At 37.9% G+C, this 22,381-nt stretch overlaps 5 protein-coding genes across 11 annotated transcripts in view; 2 read left to right on the top strand and 3 right to left on the bottom strand.

Annotated features, from left to right (window-relative positions):
- Positions 1-2,240: 2,240 nt before the first annotated feature.
- Positions 2,241-9,484, bottom strand: lin37 (lin-37 DREAM MuvB core complex component). 2 transcript variants are annotated; one of them, XM_057833739.1, is made up of 9 exons: positions 9,144-9,484; positions 8,934-9,009; positions 8,804-8,854; positions 8,642-8,671; positions 8,474-8,559; positions 7,250-7,413; positions 7,025-7,156; positions 6,826-6,899; positions 2,241-5,599 (listed from the first exon to the last, which is right to left on the bottom strand). In XM_057833739.1, the coding sequence occupies exons 1-9, from the start codon at positions 9,175-9,177 to the stop codon at positions 5,512-5,514; spliced, it is 735 nt and encodes a 244-aa protein (XP_057689722.1). In that variant the 5' UTR covers positions 9,178-9,484; the 3' UTR covers positions 2,241-5,511. The 2 variants fall into 2 exon arrangements, with proteins under 2 accessions (XP_057689722.1, XP_057689723.1); XM_057833740.1 differs by lacking the exon at positions 2,241-5,599 and adding an exon at positions 5,606-6,474.
- Positions 9,485-9,639: 155 nt separating this feature from the next.
- Positions 9,640-17,517, top strand: proser3 (proline and serine rich 3). Of its 3 annotated transcripts, none has more exons than XM_057833701.1 (14): positions 9,640-9,887; positions 9,997-10,088; positions 10,228-10,331; positions 10,421-10,629; positions 10,736-10,887; positions 10,982-11,079; positions 11,539-11,618; positions 11,713-11,846; positions 12,031-12,263; positions 12,547-13,262; positions 13,561-13,714; positions 13,976-14,126; positions 14,360-14,441; positions 14,592-17,483. In XM_057833701.1, exons 3-14 carry the CDS (start codon positions 10,269-10,271, stop codon positions 14,629-14,631), a joined length of 2,112 nt encoding a protein of 703 aa, XP_057689684.1. In that variant the 5' UTR covers positions 9,640-9,887; positions 9,997-10,088; positions 10,228-10,268; the 3' UTR covers positions 14,632-17,483. The 3 variants fall into 3 exon arrangements, with proteins under 3 accessions (XP_057689684.1, XP_057689683.1, XP_057689685.1); XM_057833700.1 differs by having other exon boundaries at positions 10,982-11,091; positions 14,592-17,480; XM_057833702.1 differs by lacking the exon at positions 13,976-14,126 and having other exon boundaries at positions 10,982-11,091; positions 14,592-17,517.
- Positions 14,697-16,023, bottom strand: hspb6 (heat shock protein, alpha-crystallin-related, b6). Its single transcript, XM_057833745.1, has 4 exons — positions 15,871-16,023; positions 15,632-15,794; positions 15,154-15,276; positions 14,697-15,070 (listed from the first exon to the last, which is right to left on the bottom strand). Exons 2-4 carry the CDS (start codon positions 15,785-15,787, stop codon positions 14,906-14,908), a joined length of 444 nt encoding a protein of 147 aa, XP_057689728.1. The 5' UTR covers positions 15,788-15,794; positions 15,871-16,023; the 3' UTR covers positions 14,697-14,905.
- On the bottom strand, positions 17,396-21,985 carry psenen (presenilin enhancer, gamma-secretase subunit). 3 transcript variants are annotated; one of them, XM_057833751.1, is made up of 4 exons: positions 21,902-21,985; positions 20,077-20,158; positions 19,075-19,179; positions 17,396-18,660 (listed from the first exon to the last, which is right to left on the bottom strand). In XM_057833751.1, the coding sequence occupies exons 2-4, from the start codon at positions 20,135-20,137 to the stop codon at positions 18,521-18,523; spliced, it is 306 nt and encodes a 101-aa protein (XP_057689734.1). In that variant the 5' UTR covers positions 20,138-20,158; positions 21,902-21,985; the 3' UTR covers positions 17,396-18,520. The 3 variants fall into 3 exon arrangements, with proteins under 3 accessions (XP_057689734.1, XP_057689733.1, XP_057689732.1); XM_057833750.1 differs by lacking the exon at positions 21,902-21,985 and adding an exon at positions 20,400-20,544 and having other exon boundaries at positions 17,397-18,660; XM_057833749.1 differs by lacking the exon at positions 21,902-21,985 and adding an exon at positions 20,381-20,548 and having other exon boundaries at positions 17,411-18,660.
- Positions 20,913-22,381, top strand: part of kmt2bb (lysine (K)-specific methyltransferase 2Bb) — a 28,897-nt gene continuing 27,428 nt past the window's right edge. The window contains exon 1 of one of the 2 annotated variants that reach the window (XM_057833689.1): positions 20,913-21,294. In XM_057833689.1, the coding sequence (XP_057689672.1) occupies positions 20,989-21,294 (306 nt within the window). In that variant the 5' untranslated portion in view covers positions 20,913-20,988. Of the gene's footprint in view, positions 21,319-22,381 lie in introns of both variants that reach the window. The other variant, XM_057833688.1, reaches the window with a different exon arrangement.

Here is a 22,381-nt window from a genome sequence, read left to right as displayed (position 1 = left end):
TCCATCAATCAGTTTCTTACAATGCTCTGCTGGAATTTTAGACCATTCTTCTTTGGCCAACTGCTCCAGGTCTCTGAGAATTGAAGGGTACCAATCTCCAAACTGCCATTTTCGGATCTCTCCACAGGTGTTCTATGGGATTCAGGTCTGGACTCATTGCTGGCCACTTTAGAAGTCTCCAGTGCTTTATCTCAAACCACTTTCTAGTGCTTTTTGAAGTGTGTTTTGGGTCATTGTCCTGCTGGAAGACCCATGACCTCTGAGGGAGACCCAGCTTTCTCACACTGGGCCCTACATTAAGGTGCTGCATAATTTGTTGGTAGTCGTCAGACTTCATAATGCCTTGCACATGGTCAAGCAGTCCAATGCCAGAGGCAGCAAAGCAACCCCAAAACATCAGTGAACCGCCGCCATGTTTGGCTGTGGGGACCATGTTCTTTTCTTTGTAGGCCTTTTTTCCCCCTTGTAAACTCTAAGTTGATGCCTTTTCCCCCCAAAAAAACTCTACTTTTGTCTCATCTGACCAGAGAACATACTTCCAAAACGTTTTTGACTTTCTCAGGTAAATTTTGGCAAACCCAGCCTGGCTTTTTTATGCCTCTGGGTCAGAAGTGGGGTGATCCTGGGTATCCTACCATAGAGTCCCTTTTCATTCAGACACCGACGGATAGTACGGGTTGACACTGTTGTACCCATGGCCTGTAGGACAGCTTGTACTTGTTTGGATGTTAGTCGAGGTTCTTTATCCACCATCTGCACAATCTTTCGTTGAAATCTCTCGTGAATTTTTCTTTTCTGTCCACATCTACGGAGGTTATCCCCAGTGCAAAGGGGCTTTACACTTATTGATGACACTGCGCAGGGTAGACACAGGAACATTCAGGTCTTTGGAGCTGGACTATTAGCCTTGAGATTGCCCATGCTTTCTCACAATTTTGCTTCTCAAGTCCTAAGACAGTTCTTTGGTCTTCTTTCTTTTTCTCCATGCTCAATGTGGTACAGACAAGGTCAAAGGACACAGGGTGAGTCAACTTTAATCCATTTTAACTGGCTGCAAGTGTGATTTAGTTATTGCCACCACGTGATATGTGCCATAGGTAAGTAACAGGTGCTGTTAATTACACAAATTAGAGAAGCATCAAATGATTTTTTGATGCTTCTCTAATTCTGTGCCAATACTTTTGTCTGGCCTATTTTTGGAGTTTTGTGCAAAATTATTATTTTTTTTCTCCATTCCCTTTTGTGTTTATTTTTTATTGCAAGCTAAATAAATGAAGATATTATTGCCAAAGCATTTGTTATTGCTATCATTTTTTGGGAAAAATTGAGCATTATCTGACAGAATTGCAGGGGTGCCAAAACTTTTGGCCAGCACTGTACGTGCCCAAAATGTAATCTGTGCGACTTTCAAATATTTGGGAACAATTAATGTGTTGAAAGCGAAATTCATACTATTAGCCTCTATGATTACATATATGTATATACATAAATTACACTACGTTCACTTAAATACCGTGTAACTCCTGGGGGTTAATCCCACCTGTTCTTAAAACCTAGTGATGCCTCTGGTTACAATGACACGTTTTCTAGAATAGATACTTAATTTAGAATACAGCCTCTTTTCTTTTGAATGTCCAGTATATACTGTAGGTGAGGAAAAGTATAGGAACATTTTGAGTCCTATTGCAATGGCTACATTTACATGCCAGACAGTAACCCTTTTATAGTCATGAAAACCTGGTTGCACACTGCCAATTCTTTTTTTTTCTTTTAAATTAACAAACAAACAAAAAAAAAGTATTGGAAGAGCAAGACTTACTAGAAGGTAAGCAAAATCATATCAGAAGTGAAGTTGATACAGTACATCTTATTACAATGTCTTACAGAGTAAAGAAACCACTAGAGTAATGTCTATCTGCAGTTAATGAAAGAAACATTCATGGAGTAGTATAGTCTCCAATACTGTTGTACGATATACCGGTATCAGTATAGTATTGCGGTACTTGCTTTCAAAAAACGGTACTATATTACCTCATTTTAGTACCGACAAAAAAATGTCATGTGTTTCGAGCGTCGGAGAATGTTGTGTGTGTGCTGTGCAGCAGGCAGCAGCAGCGCTGCACTCACTCGCTCTGACTGTGCTCTGCTCCTGTGTGGGCGGACCGACTTCCCCCACCCCTCCCCTCGCCCCTCACAGCAAAGCAGCAGCTCATACATAGCAGCAGTTCAGCTCGGGGAAAGATACGAGGAAAAATGACGGCAGCTCCTACAGAGCCGCAGCCTACAACTAGCGGGCTGCAAAACCAGCCAAGGCTCGTTGAGAAAGAAGACGCACGAAGCGAAATATGGAGGTACTTCGCTTACCGTGCTGACGAAGAAGGAAACGCGGCGGACACATCAAAGCCCGTGTGTAAAAGATGCCATAACGCCACACAAGCGAAAGGTTCCAACACATCCAACTTGGCGAAACATCTTGCGGACAACCATCCCGATTTGTACCAAGAATTCAAAGAACGACGGGTAGCGAATGTGAATGATAACAACACACAACATGCCTTCAAATAAGTCCCAACGAGTATTTGTCCCACAATAGCCTACTCGTGTGTCAGTGAAACACGAGGCAATAAACGCAATGTGCTCACAGAACACGGAATCTCCACCAAGGAGCATATGAGTCAAGTAAAGTAGCCTATCAAAGATCAAAAAGTTTAGCCAACATCAGAATACTGCATGCCATGTAAAAGATTTATGGCCCTCATTTGCCATAGCGTTTGGTATGCAGTAGCTACTCTGATGAACATCCTAATATTTTCAATAATCAAATTATATTAATGTTATACTAATTCATTGGCAAAAACGCCTAAATGTTTAGAAAAAAATACACACATCATAAACCACCACTATACTGCCAGTCCCAAGCCAGTCTACTTTAGTAGCCTAAACATTAACTGTAGTGTGTGTGTGTGTGTGTGTGTGTGCTCTCTGTCCCTCTCTCCCCCTCCTCCTCTCTCTGTCCCTCTCTCCCATCCTTTCTAATCTCTTGTGAACACTTTTTTGTTGTTGTTGAACCTAAAGCTCAGGAGCTGCAGCCAAGTACAGTACTTTTATTTTTTGTTAAAAAAAAATAGCTGTGTGAAAATATTTTTTTATTTAAAACAAGTTTGTACAGTTCATTCTATTGATGTGTGAATTGTGAAGACATTTTTATTTATTTTTACATAAAGTTCAGGAGCTGCAAGTACAGAGAGTATTTTTATTTAAAAAAAATATAGCAGTTGTTGTTTATAACTTTGAACAGTTTACTTTGGAACACAGTTATTGTTACTTATATGAGGTGATCTAAGATTTGCCTATAGCATTTTCAGTACAACTAAAAAAGTAGGAACCAGGATAATAGCACCATTTAGCGGTCTGATGTCACACTGGAGATGTGACAGTTTAACATTGTTCAAAATAAAAATGTTACTACCAGAGTGAACTTCAATAAAAGAAGTTTTCAGTTCCAAGTTTTGTCCTCTCTATTCCAGTATTTTTTCCCTGATGTTTTAGGTTTTTTGCGTGGTATCGTTTAGTATCGGGTATCGAGGTATTTAGTCAGGTATCGGTATCGAACTCATAATTTTGGTATCGGGACATCCCTGGTCTCCAACATCAACAGCAGTAATTGGATGCTGCGATAGGATCACAAAAGACAAATGGAAAGGTAGGTGACACCAATGAGATATAGACTTGGAGTAACTGTAAGGAAATGACATGTAGCAGCAAAAAAAAAAAAAAAAAAAAAAAAAAAAAAAAAGAATTGCCATTTAGTAAAAAATAATGCTTGTGGTGGATACCTCTGGCACCACTATTCAGTATTGTTTAGATTTATGTTAAACTCATTTTTTATTTAGTGATGATAATACATTTTTCAACCGATATCAATAACCGATAATTTCCTGCCCCTTCCACCCGATAACCGATAATGTCACGCCGATAATTCTATTCAAATATGTATGTAAAATTTTAAAGTATTCAAAGATCAAATGTTGCTGTGCAAAAATGTAATTTAGTGCTATTTTTTTCTCCACATCAAATGTGAACAAGTAGTAAATTCCAACATCTAAACAATGGCAATGACATTGTGTAATGGTAAGATTTTGCAACAATTACTTAGAGAGTAAACACCCAAGTTGCACAAAAATGCCTTTAAAAGTAAGCCATTCCTAACATATCATAACATATCACATTACTACACTGCAAAAACACCTCCTTAAAACTAGCAGAATTGGACAAAGCTGTTGATTGCGCACATTTGAAGGCTAAATCAAGTATATACTGTAATTATCGGATTGCATTATCGGTTTAATTTCGTTTTATCTGGATTATCTGTGTGACGTCATAATTGCCATTATCGGCCGATAATTATCGGGGACCGATATTATCGTGCATCTCTACTTTTATTTAATATTTTGAGTTAACCTTAAGCAATTAGTCTTCAGACTATTAGTCTGAACATATGTTTTCTGAAAGTTGTACACTTTAGTTAATCTTTGTTTAAATATTTAGGTCTGTTTTTCGTGGCAACGACAAAGCTGTGGAAGACCTGGCACCTACTGTCTGGAGGGGGGATATTTAAGTAGTTAAAGTATTTGATTGCTTGGGTATTTTTTCATTGTTAATTTAAATGCATTCGTTTAGTTATGGTTTACACAATTCTTGGTTAATTACATTATGAGCAACCTTTTTATTATTTAATTTTATATTTATTGTGCAATAATCTACTTGTATCATGAATTTGTTACCTGTTTTGATGATTTTTTATGCATTATCAAAATGTCTGAATTGGGGGGGGGCTTGGAATGTTGAGCCTTATTGGACCCCCAATCCCCCCCAAAAAGAACAAAAATGTTGGGAGCCTCAAAAAATTAAAAGCCTTATGATGAAGGCAACCCATGCTGTATGTATCTATACTAGCTATGTTAACATATTATCAAAATGACAAAGTTGCCCACAAATATATCATGAGACTTCATGATTAAATGTTTTCCCTGCAGTGCATCCTATAGAGAATGACACACCACATGACTACTCTGTTGTACAATACAGCCTCAAGTTTAATTTCATTACAATATCAATGAATTAGAATAATGTTTGTGTCATGTTTGTTCTCCTACAAAAAGCATTTTAAAACAAATATATTTCCCTCCCCCATCTTTTTCCATTATCAAATATTTTTGAAAAAGCTCCAGGGAGACACTAGGGCAGCGCTAAAGAGTCACATGCGGTTCTAGAGGTTTGGGTTGCTGACCCCCGGATTAGGGCATTTACATGGAAAAAGCGTCTCTACTTACAGAATTTAAAGTTACGAAACTATTTCCAGAACCAATTCATTTCATAAGTAGAAGCACCACTGTATATGTGTTGTTTTATGACAAACTCTAATCCTCAGTCAAAATGAAAACCAAGGAATAGGCCAAACTGTTCCAATACTATTGGAAGAGTGAATGAGAAAACTTGCAAAGTTGTCAATTAGTGGTCATACAAGTCCTTCATCTCCTTCAGGATCTTGATGCTCTCACTGTATCTCAACTGGTTCTTGTTGGAACATTCCTTCCATCTGGGGAGAAAAAAAGTTCCATTTAAATTTTTTTCACATTTTTCACACTCAAGTCAATTTCACGCCCAATCAATTTTTTTTCTTAGCATGAAGTTAAAGTTTTTTGAATATGAAACCTTTTTTTCCATTAAACACACTGAAAATCAAAGTTGTTTTCTTGTGTTTAAGAATACCACACTGAGCACTGATGATATGATTAGTCAAAGTCAGTGTAAAACACTTTAGCATTAAATTTTATATTAATTACTATAGTAATTAAATATTACGAAGAAACTGAAAAGTTGTGTGCGAAAGTACTCAGTCCTCTGAGTCAATACCTTCGGGAACATAATTACAGCTGCATTTCTTCGGTCTATTGAAACTTTGCACACCTCGAGGAGGTTTTTGCCCATTTTTCTGTGCAAAACAGCTCAAAGTCAGTCAGGTTAGATGAAAAGCATTTGTGAATGGCAATTTTCAGATTTTACTGCAGATTCTCAAATGTTTACAAATCTTGCCTTAAAACTGATTTTTTTTTTTTTTTTTTTAGTCTACGTGTCCAGTTGTTCTGAACAGTTTTAATGTTTCACATTGGAGTATGACATACTCTCATTGTGATCATTCAACATGCCTCGTTTATTAAGACAAAGCAGCTGGAATTTAGCTAAACATACTAGTACATGTAGGCCTCTTTTACAGGCAAAGCATGAACCTGCCTTGAAGGTCATGGAGCAGCAGTGGAGGAGGAGCTGCTTTCCTCAGGGTGTTTTCCTGTCGCACTTCACCGTTTTGGTTTTATGGATGAACAGTGTCTTCATGTAGCGTCATTCTGGATGGACTTATATGTTGGTCAGTAGGTTGTTTAGATCCTTTGTATAATTTGTGTCCATTGCGACCTAGTCAATCCACAAATGTTTATTTTATAAATGTTATTTGAGTTTGTCCTTGCCAGTTTAGAGGGTTTAGACCAGGGGATGTCATCATCAATTGTCCCTTTTTATTGAAGATTATATTTGTAATATCAAACTATATGTACAACTTTTTATTATTACAATAGTATTTTAATGTATACTATTTGATGATAGTTATTTACATTTGTGAACCTCGCTGAGATATTTTTTTATTTTTATGATTTAGGGCTATAAATAAATGTGACTTGATTTTGCAGTAAATTCACTAAGTATATCAATCTAGACAATATTTATATTTCATATAAAGTGAATCAATAAATACTGTGATTCACATACTTTTGTCTGATCTTTTTCCATCGCTCCATGTGGTCACATATGAAGGAACCTGGCATAGGTACAGACTCTGTTAACTGTGAAGACAGAAAACATTCATATTAGTGTATGGAAAATGAATACGGTTCAACCACTTTATTTCTTACAATTCAAATTCAATAACCCAGTATTTTTAACAGATTAACAAGATTATCTAGAGAACCTGGGTGACAACGGGTTTTTCAGTTGGTGGGATCCTGAGGTTGACTGGTTCACCAGATGAGCTTATAGGAGACATAGTTGGAGGAGGTAGTCTGTATACAAGTTGCTCTTTGCCATTAATCATGTCTGTGACCTGCAAATACAAGTTGAATTGAGCTTTTTCATTAACTGAATTCCCCAAAACTTGTGATTTTAATGTTTTTTAGTAAGGGTTTGTTGGCCTTACTTCTTCTTCTAGCATGACTTGTGGAGATATCGGGGATCCTTCAATAGGCTCTCGGACAGACGGATTATTTCTCATCCAGGCACGACAAATAGGATACAGAGGGGTGCCGGCATTGAACTGAGCCAAATCCACGCTTCGGTCAAACAACTTAATAATGTAAGCATCTGGGAAACGAATAGCACAATTCAACATAAGGTAACTCAGAGTGCTTTACATCACATAAAAATCCAAAAACAAATGAAATGATACATCAAAATCTCACTAAACCATAAAGCAATTAAAATAGGAAGTAGAAACAACAACAAAAAAGCAATTTGTAATTGCAAAGAGAACTTACTCAAGATGAAAATAACAAAATTTCCCAAGAGAAGAGCAGAAATTAGTTTAAATGTGACATTCCATTATTTTTTATTTTTTTTATAACCTTGAGGTCATTTTATCATGATTGTGAAAAAGTTACAATTGAATATGCCTAGAATGTCCTTTTTTTCTCCTTAATTTAATTGGTTCATATTGCTTCCCTCAAGCAATTCTAATTAACATGTGCTTGCCTGGATCCGATTGGAATACTTAATGTTTTTTAAATTAAAACTCTGTTTTGATTAGCCATTGGCAAGGGGGTGGGTTGGAGGACAATTATTATATTATGACCTCACATGGGTACATCTATGAAGCTGCAGTGGTTTGGGCTGATATACATGCCATCAGAAACCGAATCTCAATTTCTAAACTAAACCTGAATTGCTAAACTTGAATTTGAAATCTCCTTCTTGAATGGCCACCTTACCATGGTGGGGCAGTTTGAGCGCTTTAATGACCTAGGAGCTATGTTGTTAGAGGCACTATCCCCCTGGTAGGATCCCTCAGGGCAAAAAGGTCCTAGGTGATGGGACAGACTAATAGTCATCCAAAAACCTTTATAGCTTATAGAATAAAAAAGGCCCAAGACTTCGCCTGGTATGGCGCAGCCTGGGCCTCACCCAGGAGCAAGACCTGGGGTTGGAGCTTGAATGAGAGCACCAGGCAGCCAGGTCTTTGCTTACGAGGCTCGGCTGGGCTCAGCCCAAATAGACTATGTGTGCCCGCCCCCCTGTGGACCATCCACCCACAAAATGACAAATTTTAACCAAGTCACACACTCATATTAGGCATGAAACAGTGGAAAAATATGGATTGCACACAAGGTTATCCTTAACTATTCTTTGTAAGGCGGAAATATTTTACTTTGTCTGTGGGTATTGCTCTCAGATATGCTTTCATCCAACTCTTTGCGTCTCTTGCGACGATGCTGTGTGAATCTCGCCGATGGCCTAGAAATTAGAGAGAATTAAGGGAATATATACATTTTGCATGTAGATTTTTGTGGTAGGAAAAGGGTATGCAGATATTTACCGTTTTCCAGCAGACAATGGGGACAAATCCCTAGAAATCATGAAAAAAAATAACATAAAATGATGACTATATTTTGTTGAATACAAATTGAAATACTACAAACAACCATGCTAAACACACCACCATGCAAAATCCATTCAAATGAATACAACTTGCACTTACTTGGTCATAGAGTCGGCTGACATTTTTCCTGTCTCACACTCATTCTGCTCTCTGCTCAAAATGCAAATTGTATTAATTATTTAAGACAGATGACACCATGAATGGATTTCTTTTCCAATCAGATATTAACCTTTCGTTTTCAGTTTTCTCCACGAGTCCTTTTAAAATAGAATCCAGTCTGTTGCGTGCGGCGCCAACCTCCACATCTACAAAGGTTTAGTAAATAGAAACACAAATACATTGTAATATGATAACAAAAGACTGAAAGTCATCAATCATTGCTATATTTAGGCACCGTTCACGGTAATAAAGTGTGACATAACAAAATCCAACATTTTACCTGGCTTTTCGACTTTGATTTTGACGTGATGCATGATGTAATACTTATCTTTAAATTGAATAAATAGGTTAATGTAGAACGATTTCTAAAACAGGGAAAGCTTACGTTTTCACACAGCTAGCCAGTAATAACATAACTTAAATCGACAACCGTGGTTCGCTACTCAATGATATGACCGCGGACACAAACTCGATCAAATCCTCAAGCCGTTTTTAGTTAATATGTTCAAACGCGAATTGCATTCATCTTCTTTTCCTCGGTTGAATGTGTATTGCCTATGAAGAAAGATAACGATAGGCATTTTAGCCATAGCTTTCAAACAGACTTTCCTCTTCCGCGCGCTGCCCTGTTCCCATTTGCTGATTGGTGTTTTGAAATCAATAATGCTCACTCTTATTGGTCGACTGCTTTGTCTATCATTATAAGACTCGCGCATATTGGATAATCCTCATGACGTATAGAACGACCGGTAGTTTCTTTTTGTTGTTGTCAAAAACAAAACAGCATTGCTATTGCTTGCCTGCTACATGTTGCAGGATGTGTGTTTACTTAGAGTTTGTTGTCTACAAGAACTTCAGTCCTCGATAATTGTGATTTTTCTACTTTTTGACTGCATAACATGTTTGAAATTACTGAACAGTAATTACCAAACGTGATAACCTATATCAATTGTTTAATTCTTTGGCTGTGCCAATATGTTAAGCGAACCGGTTTTATTTTAACAGCAACTATCATACAATTCAGGTAAGCGCAAAAGAACAAATGTTTTATGTCCAAAAATGAATTTAATTTTAAATTGGGGAATAGTGGGGTTGGTCTCTACCATTTACTATTCATAGTGTCTCTCAAACAGGTAGCCTTCTCTGTTTGTCCAATGGGGGACTCTGACCAACCAAGACCAACAGATTTTGGGGCAGTTCCAGTCCTTGCTGTCGACAAATGATTGTAAGTTGAATTTCCTCTTTGTTAAAAAAAAAAAAAAAAAAAAAATCCAATTAATGATCATTAAAAAAAAAAAATAAAAAAAATATATATATATATATATATATATATATATATATATGTTTTGTTTTTTTTAATCTAGAAACTCAGTCTGTGACAATACGACAGATTGTCCTTTTTATAATGAAAAAGACATCTTCCAGCCAGGCTCGCACCAAGGTTCTGCCAAACAAAAGGAACAAACAGGTATAACTGAGTTATGACCTAACATGTAATTTGTGTTAAACCAAATGTTTGCAGTATTTGTATGTCAAACCTTGTTTTGTACTTTGTAGAGTTTGATTCCTGTGCGTTCACACCATCAAGACCATCCGAAAGTGTGCATGCCTGGCAACAATGGAGCCTCTTTTTTTAAGAATTCTGGACCTTCCATTGACCGTGTTTCTCCTCCTACCTTACCTGAAACGGGAAAACGATCGTCAAGTGTTCTGAAACCTGCCATTTCCTCTCAGTCTGGAATCCCAAAAAATTCAGTGTTAACACAGTATGATAAAACCTGATCCTGAAATTTGGCAAATTTACAAACAAAATTGTGTCACTTTATTATGTAAAACTACACAGCAATTTTTAATCTGCATTTAATGTCACAGGTACATTGATCGTTTTCGCTATGGACAGCCGCTGAGTCGAGAGGAGCGCCAGCAGATTTCCTCTGGATCAGAAGAGGAGAGGATGCCTTTGTGGTGGATGTCTTCCTCATCTTTACCTCCATGTTCAACACCAACAAAATCTTCACACAAAGGTACATTTCAACATTTTGATCAATCGCTTATGTGCATTCAGTGTTAATATACTTTATCTCTGGAATGTTTTTGTCTTTTTGTCTGATCTGAAAGATGACCACAGCCAAGCAATCTCCACTCCAGCAAGACGCCAACTTGATAATGACTTTAATTCTTCACCATGCAGGGGAGAATATAACAAGAATGCAAATGTAAATTCACAGGTAACAAGCAACAGTTTAGGTTGTTTTCTTTTAGTGCTGTTGTTTGGTTCAAAATGTTAAACTTGTATGATATACATGTTTAATAAACACAGAAAATGTTTTTGAGGAGGCAGTCCTTACCTAATTTCTGTATTTGGAAAGCTTTTGATTATTTATCTTATAATACAGTATTGTAGTTTTTCATGGCTATATAAAATATTTCACTTTGTGTAGGGAATTTATGTAGTATTTTATGACTACTACTGAAAAGTAATTATTTTTTTTACATATTCTAATTCATAGAAATGCACCTTTATTTTTATCCGTGTCAACTCTTGCCAAAATCATAGTCAGGCCATTTTTTCTTCTCCACCTACAACTATATGACTTTTAAAAATAAAAATCAATATATATATATATATAATCTCAAAATGTCTCAATTTGCATTCAATGTCTTTTGAAATTTAGATTCTTTCAGACACATCTCAATGTGAGTTTGAGGACACAGAGATATTTCACCTTCAAGAAAGGGCCAGCAGGCTGCTGCAGTAAGGGTTTTCAGATTATCGAATGCCGAAATGTAAAATGTCATCAATTAATTAATTCCTCAACTTGGATTGTAATTTTTGTCTTTTCCAACAGAGACCATATTCCCAGCAATGGATTGATTGCTGTCCGTTCAGGTGGACTGGGAAGCTCAAATTGGTCTTCTCCAGTCAATATAAATGAGAGATCGCAAGGATGTTTGACTAATGAGTCAATAAAATCTAAAGCTGGTAAGACACAAGTTGTAAAGAAGGTTTTGTCACATTCTGTTTATTTAGCGTATTCTTACAATTTGAACATGTATAATCTCTGTCTGTGAAGTCCTTTGGGATCTCTTGGTGGTTTAGGGATATGTAAATAAACTTGACTTGACAATGTAAATTGATCTCATTGACTGTATTGTGACTGTTGCAGGAATGACCAAGTTGGACTCTGCTCCAGCTGTGCCACTGCAAAGACACACTTCGTTTATCACTCCTCCTCCACACCCGGAACAGGATATCCTCACCCAGTGGCGTTTAAGAAGAAAGATGGAGCAAGTTAATGAATGGTGTAAAGCCCAGGAAAACTCCAGACTTTTTACTCCTACATTCAGCAGTCTGGGCCCCAGTCTACACACTTCACCAGTACATGGACAGCCTTACAAGGTAGGAGTCATAGTTGAATCTTGGGTTGTCTCAATCCCGTTATGTCACTGAAAATCAAAGCCTCTTATGGAATTTCAGCTGACAGGTATTTCAACACTCCATCGTTTTTATTGTTTACTTTTATTGGAATAATTTTCTCTCTTAACAACTATTATAGCAACTACTGTCAAGTCTTATCAAATGCCAGTCCATTGTCTGAATAAATGTGAGGTTGTGTCAGCTGATGCTGTAGAGGGTTGTATTTTAATGGATTTGTATTTCCTCTTGTTTGTGTCACCCATAGCAACAGCCCAGTATTCTATACCCTGAACCTTCAGAAGGAGCTTTTGCTGAGCCCAAAGTAGTACATGGACTTCAAACCTCAACTTCTGTCCCCCAGACCATTGCTGTTTCTGAAACATTGGTTTCCCAGCCACATTCTCTCGCTCATGTTCCTGCCCACATGCATCTCCTTTGTGATATCCTTCCTTGTCCCACACAGTCATCACGTGCTGGCATGTCCCAAAGAAATCCACACAATGTGGAAGACTTTACTAAAGAAAACAACATCTCCGGAAACCTCAAGGACAGCTGCATCAATGACCCTCATAGATACATTCCATCGTCGCCCACAGCGACTTCTCAACACACAGATTTAGTTTGTCCTAGTACACCTTTAAATGGAGGTCATCCTTCTCGATTTAGAGAAGTTGGCAGTCCATCAATGCCTTTAGAAAGAAGCATTCCTTCTCGACTTAAAGCAGGTGGCAGTCCATCAAAAACTTTAGAAGGAAGCAGTCCTTCCAGACTTACAAAAATCGACCATTCATCAAATTGTCAGGAAGAACCCAATCTTTCTAGGCATACAGAAGAACAAAGTCAGTTTACACATGTCGTAGGGGCTTATCACAAGAATCCAAGAATAACAAATGAGATGGCTATAAAAGAAACAACCCAAACAAATCATCTAGTAGGAAGTAAGATGGAAAGGATTATCAGAAAACAGAAGAAATTGACAAGGTAAAATAAGAATACACACAAGAACACCCACACACACTGCACCTGTGATGCTCTGATTCATCAAGGGGAGTCATATAAATGCTATAGATGTGTAACAAAAATGTTATATCTCGCACATTACATGACATACTGTAATGAAAGTACAACCTCTAGCCCAAGATACAAGTCTATACATGATGAAGATTTCTTTATTTCAAGCATAATCGTGTATAAAATATTATACTCACCCATTCCCCATTTTTTAAGGAAACATTGTAAGTTGTTCCCAAAAATTACAGTAATGTGACATTTCCTGCAGGTGTACCTTTGATGGGCCTAAGATCACAAACTCTGCAGCTGAGAAGCTTCCCAAAAAGACCAAGAAAAGGCAAGAGAAGTGTCAGCCGGAAAGACACAAAGATACAGGCGATCATGCACCACTATCATCTCCAGTCCAATGTGCCTTAGGACAGGTCAGTCTGTACACAACTTTACTAACTGTACCAAAGTACTATGCATTAGAAAGGGCCAACCATTAAAGTCCCTGTCTGCCAAATTTAGATGACAAATTGACAAACTTACACCACTAAAAACAATCATCTTAGTGATAAATATACATTAAAGTACCTATTATAGTACTTGTATACTCATAGAACTCAGATATAGTATACAGCTACACATACTTTAGTTATACAGTATACAAACTAGGAGGATGTTTGATTTGGATCTGGCAGGTTGTTTCAGAGGTCCTGTTCCCACCAAAGGATTGTTCTCCACAAGATGCAGCTGTCCCATCACTCCATACTCCTCCACAACTTTTACCTCCTTCTTGCACTGACCACACCTCACTGGAGGTCATGTCCCAGCTGCTGCGAAAGGCTGAAGGTGGGCCACAGGGTCGAGATGGACCACTGATCCCTTACCCCCACTTTTAAATGTGACCACTACTGTATATTCTGGTGTACAGTATGTATGGCTGTCTCCTTTCCGCATTCCGAAACATAAGATAGAGAAAAAAGTACTTAATGTTTGATATGTGTGAAGTGTTTGATATGTGTGTGAGTCATTTGGAGTAAAAATGTTCTCGATGAATTTCCTTTTTTTTTTTTTTTTTCCAGATTCAGATGAGAAAGAATTTGAAGATGACCCTTTACTAAAGGTTCTTCGGACGCAAAGAAAAAGGGTTAAAGAGCAAATCAGGTAAAATTGTTATGTCAGACATATCTATAAATATTCATTCATCCACTGCATATACAGTGACTGTATATTTCCTCTTCTGAACGTTTTGTAGTCTATTTTGAGATTTATTTGTTAATTTCTCTTTTTTTCCCTTCTATTCATTCCTTCTAGTGAAGTGGACTTCATGTTGCATAATATGCTGGATAAATAAGAAGATACTCCAACCTCGTACAGTAACTCAAGACATTAAATTTTTTTTTTTTTTTTTAAATTTATGTATTTTATTGACATTTATGGAGGAAATAAAATACAACAAAAATTCTATAACCAGAACATGACTGCTTAAAATGAAAACAGCTTTTAAACTGTAATGCTAATATTTACAAATTGTTGATTCTTAAAATACTATGGAGGTTGACATGAAATAGCATATATTTACAAATCTCAAACACCATGATGCCATATTAGAACATAACAAACGGATTCTATGAGAACGGCTGTGATTGGGACATTTCTCTTTGTAGTATGGGTGCAGTTATGATGAGCACACCATCCGGAGAAACTGCTGATTCTAAAGCCATGGTGTCCACACCCTTTGGAATTCGATAGCGACGGTTAAACTGCCGTGTTGTCATTCCAGGACTATCTTTCTAAAATAAGGAATAATAGATTTAGTGACACATTCCATTGTTCATTGCTCAACATGCTAGAATACATCATACACAATACCAACCTTTCTTTCTTCGTGCTTTCCTTGTACCTCTACAAAATCTCCGATTACTTTGACCAACAGATCCTTTGGGTTAAATAGTTTGACATCGACTTGAACTGTAAATCCACTATCGTCACAAGTTGCCTGTCAACATATGGTAAATTGTATTACTTGATCATTCCTATCAGGATAGCATAAGTAAGATCGCAATATTAAAGTACATAGAAAACATAAGTAAGATCACGTTATTAAATTAAATAAAACAAAGTATTCTTCATGAAAAGAATACATTAACATTCGTGTTCGCATCATTTAGCGCAAAAACATTGAAATATTTCTTGTTCATAAACTTTAATACTTGTGACAAGTTTACTGTCCACATTAAAGGTTTCAGGCTGCATTTACTTTAGTGATCATCTTTAAAGCCTGCACAGAATTAGATGGATCATTTATCTTGTCCAACCATGTTAAACCCAATTAAGTAAATAAACAGATTCACCTCTGCAGCGCTGGTACTATCAATCTCTGGAATTAACAGTTGGGGTGTCCAGTTATATTGTCCGTAAGTCCCATTGAGACGGGGGAAAAGTGGCGGTAAAACCTTCTCCCATTGGATGCCATCAACGGGTATCGTGGGTGGTAAGATGAAATCCATGTCAAATCTGAGAAAAAAAGTAAATGGAAAACAACTCAAAGGGCAGTCTTGGCAGCAGAAGTCATCTGGTGGCCTCAACCTACCTTCCTCTAGAGTGTGTTGGGGTATCAAGTGTTCCTTGTGGCTGCGACTATCTTTGTGATTGGGGGCTGTTGAGCATAGCGGGGTTATATACTGGAGTTGCATAATGAGTTGGGAATTCATTGGGACACCTTGCTTCTGTTATGTTCTGTGCATGTGTACCCTTGGGATTCTGTTCTTGCAGCAGGACACTGTTTTGGGACTGAGGCAGCTGTCACAGGGTTATTAGGGAATGAATGGGCTCATTGTGTATCTAGATTGTATCCAACTGTTTGTTCAGGAGGGGTTAATTGCACTGTTGTCATGAAATAACTGCTATGGTTAAGTCATCAGACCAAACATGCACAAAATGTCAGTTTATAAAATGGGCATATCTAAAAATAAATTCAAAAGATGTGGTGGTGATTGACTGTCTGACTAATAAGCAAAAGAGAGAGAGACAGTGACAGACGGCATGTGTGCTTCAAACACATGCCACTGCACATGGGCTTCCAGTAAGTTTCCTGCTTTGTCCTCAATCAAGCCCATGTACCAAGTCAAAACATTCTTCAGTAATCAGCAAAATCCCACTTTGTTTTCGTAACATAAAATTGGCTTAGGAAGTGTAAATGTACTTAATGTGGTTAACATTTTGTATCAGCCATCATTTGTAACGGATGTTCGATGTTGATGGATAGTGGACACATGCACAATTTATGTTTATATTTTTTCAAATGTACTCGTTTTGAAAATTACCAATCGTGCATGCTTGAGTCACAATGTCAGGTGTAATGTCTCCAGTCATATACTGTATTGGAATCCCACCCACATTTTCTGGATTTTTTGTGTCTCATAAAAAATATCAGGAGGTTAATTATTTAGGCTGCTCAGCACATTTTAAGTTTACTATATGGAATGTACACCACTTTGTACAGTAGGCTATATGTGATGCACCTTCTCTCCTCCTATCACTGCACTTTATCTTATGTTAACAAATAGGCTACCAGCCTACCACTGACAGTGACAGATGTCAAATCCATTTTAACAGGGAGGAGCGAACGATTGTTGCCAGAACTCCTGGTTCAAATAGATTTGCTGTACTGTATATCTCCCTCAATGGCAGTGAATGAGTTTAGCCTTTTAAAATATACTGTATACTTTTTTTTTTTTAAATATAATTTCATTCTTGTGCCATCTGACTGACAAGATGAGGACAGAAGCAAGTGATGAGTAAGAGAATCACTCATTCACTGCAGCCCATGTATGAATAGTATTCACAGAGTATGTGATGTGATAGTTAAAAAAAAATAAAAATAAAACGCATTAACAGCCAAAGACATTCAATTGATTTCGACTGGTCAACATTGAATGTCTACTGCTGTCAATGGCTGCCAAAGAGTTAACATTTCTGGACAGTAAAAGATGTCAAATGTCAATGTAATTAAAGGTTTTAAGCTTTATTATCCTTTGTTCGGTTCAGTAATTGGTCCTATCGGGATGTATTTTGTTTTGAAACATGTACATATTTGAGTAATGAATGGAGTAAGTGTGCACTTAATCCTCTCTAATCACCATATATCCAAAATAGCATCTATCTTTTCAGTACCATGTAGTCACTGTCCTTGAAAAGTACATAATGTTCTAAATCATCTAGTCATATTGGAGTGACAGTACGTGCATGTTCTCCTTGAAAGAGATGTGGGACCTGGCACCTAAATTTTCACTCCACTCTAAATACGGCACACTGTTATGACTCGAAAAGGATGATAGGAACGTGCGGGGGGGTTATGGGGATTAAGGTATTGGATTTCACAACAGGCGCCAATAATTGTCCAGACTTTCGGGGACCTCTACTACATTTAACATTTTGTGTCCACAACATACCTCACTGATGAGTCAAAGAACATGCTTGTGTTCTTACAGTATTGCATTGCACTGATTTATGTTGTCATCTCACTTGCTGTTTCATTCAGGAATGTAGAACACAGAAATTTGTTGTAGTTTTTACTGATCATTTAAACAAGGGTAAATATTGCTCATCCACGCACATAGTTTCATGATTTACATTGAGTCAGACCTACCACAATATAAAAAATTAAATGTTAATGTGTCTTCCAATCAAGATTGTATATGCAAATACAGTGGTGCCCTGGTTTGAGTTTAATTTGCTCTGTGACCACACATGAACTCAAATCACCATTCAAAATTAATGGAAAAGCCGTTAATCTCTTTCCAGCTTCCCACCAAAAACATTCTGTAATGTGGTACTAATGGGGAAAAAGTACTCTATGATGTTATTAAAAAAAAAAAAACTGTAAGGGCAATCAAATTGAATTAAAATTAACCGCTTTTGTCACACTCAAAAGTTTTCTACCCACCTTGGCCACATGGGGGCAGTATAGGAGGCTATATACAGTACAGTACTGTAAAAAACGCAGTGTAAACTTTACATTATCCTCTGCTTCTATATTTCTCAGTCTTTAATTTTAGATCACATCCAAAGCACAAATTTCATTAAAGATATATACACATCACAGCTCATACCTCAAAGAATTCTATACTCAGAAGACTCGTATCTCAAGGCACCACTGCACATACATACATCAGAATTTATTCCAACACATTTAGCAAGCGACCAAAATACGGATTAAATGCAAAAAAAAAAAAAAAAGTCTAAGGAATGCCCAGTGGAATTGTGAAGGAGAGGTAGTCTCCCACTTCCCCCCACTGGGCTCTGTAGTGCTGGTAAATAGTGATCCAGGTGGTGAGTACTGCAACCCACAACAGCAACCCCACTGCTGATCGCTTCACATCTGCATGAACATTAAAACAAACACATAAGAAGGCATTGTTGGTTGACATGACGCGTGAACATTTGTCATAACGGTTTGCTTGGACGAGTGACTAATTAATCTTATTTGACAAAGGGCATTTTGATCATGGTTTGGAATAATATCTTGTCACAGTTCACAGTAGGCTATATGAGGACATAATTGTTTACATTTCCCATGTTGCATCATGGTAGCGTGTAGCAAGAATGAGGGTATTTCACATGCAGTTCAAATGTTTTGAACATTTAAAGCAGAACTTAGCGAGGCAATTGAACCAGATATTTTTGACTCAACAGTTTCTTGCAAATATAGTTAAAACATTTGTTTGGTGCAATCAGTAGGTTCTGTGTGGACAAATAAAATATCAGGTAAAAGATTACCCTTGGGAGCACTCACATGTTTTTATCTGTAGTTGTTCAGTGTAGGCTGGCTTTACAAAAGCTTCTCGGAAAAACCAAACAACGTTGACAAGCCACAGGAATGGCAGAAATGCAAATCCGCCTATGAGAAGAAAGGTATAAATACTTTAGAAGCACGTTTGTGACCATGTTTGATCCTTGTCATCAGACAACTGAGGCAATGGGTGGGGAATGAATGAAGCCCCCCCTCCCACCAAAAAAAAAAAAAAACATTACATCCTGCAACTCAACGCCTTCAAGCCCACTCCCTTCCAATGTCACAATAATAAAGAATGTACGAGGATGTGATGCAGGGAGCTACATGCACACCTCGACCCCTGACAGCCGTTACATATGCTAGTCTGAGTTTTGTTGTCATGCTTTATGTTGCTTAGGTGCTTTTCCCCCTGATTCCACACTGTTACCCTCTTACCCTCCAATGTAGCAGGGTTTGGGAAATCACACCTTTCCCTCCCTTGTTTTCCCATATAAGCGAAAACAGTAATCACCTTTCAGTGCCATTAAATGTAAACAAAACCGGTTGTAGCATCTATGTAAAATACTAGGCTAATTTACAGGACAGCTGACGAGCTGGACTGCCTCAGTGTTTAAATATGATATACAATTTGTTCGTCATGTAAGTAAAACACTGTAATTGTTTTTTACAACAGTAAAGATAATTATATTATTTCAAATCTAGTACTCGCAAGGCTGGTGCTGGAATCTCTATATTAAACTCCTATTCAAGCTGTGTCATCCATTGAGCCAAGTGCAACAACCTTTCTGTTTCACAAATGACTTATCTCCCTTAAATATGGTTATGTAATATACACCCCAAAATTCCTGACCTGACATCTGACATTGTCTACAGATTTCGACAGTACAAATTCAATCTTCCCACTGATAACGAGCAATTTTTTGTTCTCTGCTGCTGACTCCCCTCGATTAACATGGTCATGGTGAAGCTTGATTCCTAAATTAATACATGTTTTACACTCACCCAAGTAATATTTTCTGCACAGACCAAGTTTCTCTTCATTTGGTAATCTTTCCAGGTTCATCGTGTCTGTTCGGGATCGTCCCTAAAACAGTCGGATGGAAATAAATAAATAAAGGAAATTTAACAATATTTTCACTGGGAGGTGGTTGCTAAAGGGATTATGATTTTTACTCCAAGGGATGATTTTGTAACGAATATGAGAGGTGAACTAAATGTACCTACAGCTAGCTAGCTAGCTAGCATAAAACAGTTCGATAAACATCGAATCCGATAATCCGCTCATGGTAATATAGCAGAAAGTCACCTTATTAAAAGTTACCCACGCAGTGTTTTATTTCCTCGGTAAATGACAACGGGGGTGTCGTTTTTTAAAAGAAATTAACGGCGAAAAAAGATGCACTGAGGGGAAAAAACAAACTGCCTCTTCCGTGAGCTTTTTCCTTCAGAGAGTTTTTCCCCCCTTCTTCTTCTTTCAATTTCATTGCAGGCCCGCTGCCATCTAAAGCAAAATATTGCCATCTAGTAGTATGCCAGCGTATTGCAGACCATTAATTAAAATCGTTAATAAAAAACCACAGCGCTGACATTTCTGGGAAAACTAATCCGTTTGAAAATTGGTTGAAAGTTGAGCAACTTTTAGCTATTTCAAAGTACTATAATGTTATGCTTAGCGAATGGTACTGACACAAAATGGCCGACAAACGATAACGCCCGTTCCGATTGGCTCACAGGGCGCTATATGCATCTAGTTCCAATACATGTCATATCGATGCCAGTGCCTGTCTTTTCTAGGGAAACCCAATTTCCCATGAAGCATTGCGCACACTCCCTCCCATCTCGCGCCTTCCCTCTTGTCTCTCTTGTCGCTGCTCGAGCCTGCTAGCCGTAGGTGTGTGTGTTGTTGTCGAAGCAATGATGGCGGCAGCGGGATGCGGATCAGCAACCGCGGCTGCCGGGGGAGGCCAAGGTGGAACCGCCACGGCCAGAGGTCGTTTTCCCGGTCGGCCTTGGTCATCTCGTAGTCGTTTGCGTTCCGAGAAGCGCTGGCAACTCGGACGCTCAGGCTTAGAAGCTGATGATGTGACTTACGGAGGGCCAAGGCCCGCAAACCTGGTTGTATCGTTAAACGAAGACCAGTCTCACTTGCGCTTACTTGGAATAGAGGCGAGTCACAAGACCCTTGGCCAGGCTGGGTACAGCTCTAGTGGGAGTGAAGAGGTGAGGTCCCAAACCGGCTCAGGAGTTAGTATCCTTATTTTATTTTTTCCACCACATACTAAAATTCAGCTAAACGTGTCCATATGAGTGTTGTCTACAACTGTCTATTGGTGCCATGGAGAAATGTCAACATCCCTTCGCTAGGCTAACGCGTTATCACATACCTGCTAACATGAAATGCTAACCAATGTTAGCGGGGCTTTTCGTGACATTTAGTGAGTCGCACTGTAAAATACAGTAGGAACGGGGGAAGTACAGTAACATCAACGCTAGTGTTGCTATTAACGCAGCACGGTTTGTAAATGCCACCGCGCCACACTTTCCTCCTGAATATTTAATGTAAGCGAGTGAGGGAGTACGTCAATTTGTAAACAGCAATGGCAATTAGTCCTCTAGTGGCCCGCTCCTTATCGGGCCAAAGTAGCTGGCAGCTAATGGTAGCGAACACAAAGAACGGGAAGGCTAGCGCCTGTGCCCGCACAGCAGCTAGCCGTACTGCTAACTGTTGTCTTTTAGTCTGCGTGCGAACCACACGCCTGTTTTAAACAATAATAATGATAAATAACATAACAAATTACATGATGTAGTATGTAACCCTCGTACTTACCTCGTATTAACATGTTATGGGATCAGCTACAGTGAGAGCTTAATTCAGTGGTAAATGCGTTGCATGTTAGCAACTACAGACAAGCAGGAACTTTTTTTCACTTTTATGTTTCGAGATTTGTTGTGAAATATATGTCACAATGACTAAAAACGCTGTTTTTGGCACACATATCTTTCAACAATTGGAAAATGGAGGGAACGTCATTTGGAACACATTTACCATTTTTTAGTTTTAGTACTTCTTATAGAATTGTCATTACTTTTTGATATGTCGCTTAAATACCGCTTATTTGTCCTGTTTTCCTTATGAGTTCATTGGAAATAAACCTGGTTGAAAGGCAATTAATTTAAATATCTGAGCATTAACATTTTCTAATATTGATAATATAGTATTATTATTGTTATTCATGTTGTTAATTACTGCTGATTAAGTACTTAAGCTTAAACTCTTAAAAACTGTGTAATATCTAAGGTTTCTTAC

This window comes from Corythoichthys intestinalis, chromosome 4, assembly GCF_030265065.1.
Source record: "Corythoichthys intestinalis isolate RoL2023-P3 chromosome 4, ASM3026506v1, whole genome shotgun sequence".
In the NCBI taxonomy this organism is placed as follows: Eukaryota; Metazoa; Chordata; class Actinopteri; order Syngnathiformes; family Syngnathidae; genus Corythoichthys; species Corythoichthys intestinalis.
The sequence above is the reverse complement of the archived record's forward strand: the minus strand, read 5'-3'. Positions and strand labels throughout refer to the sequence as shown.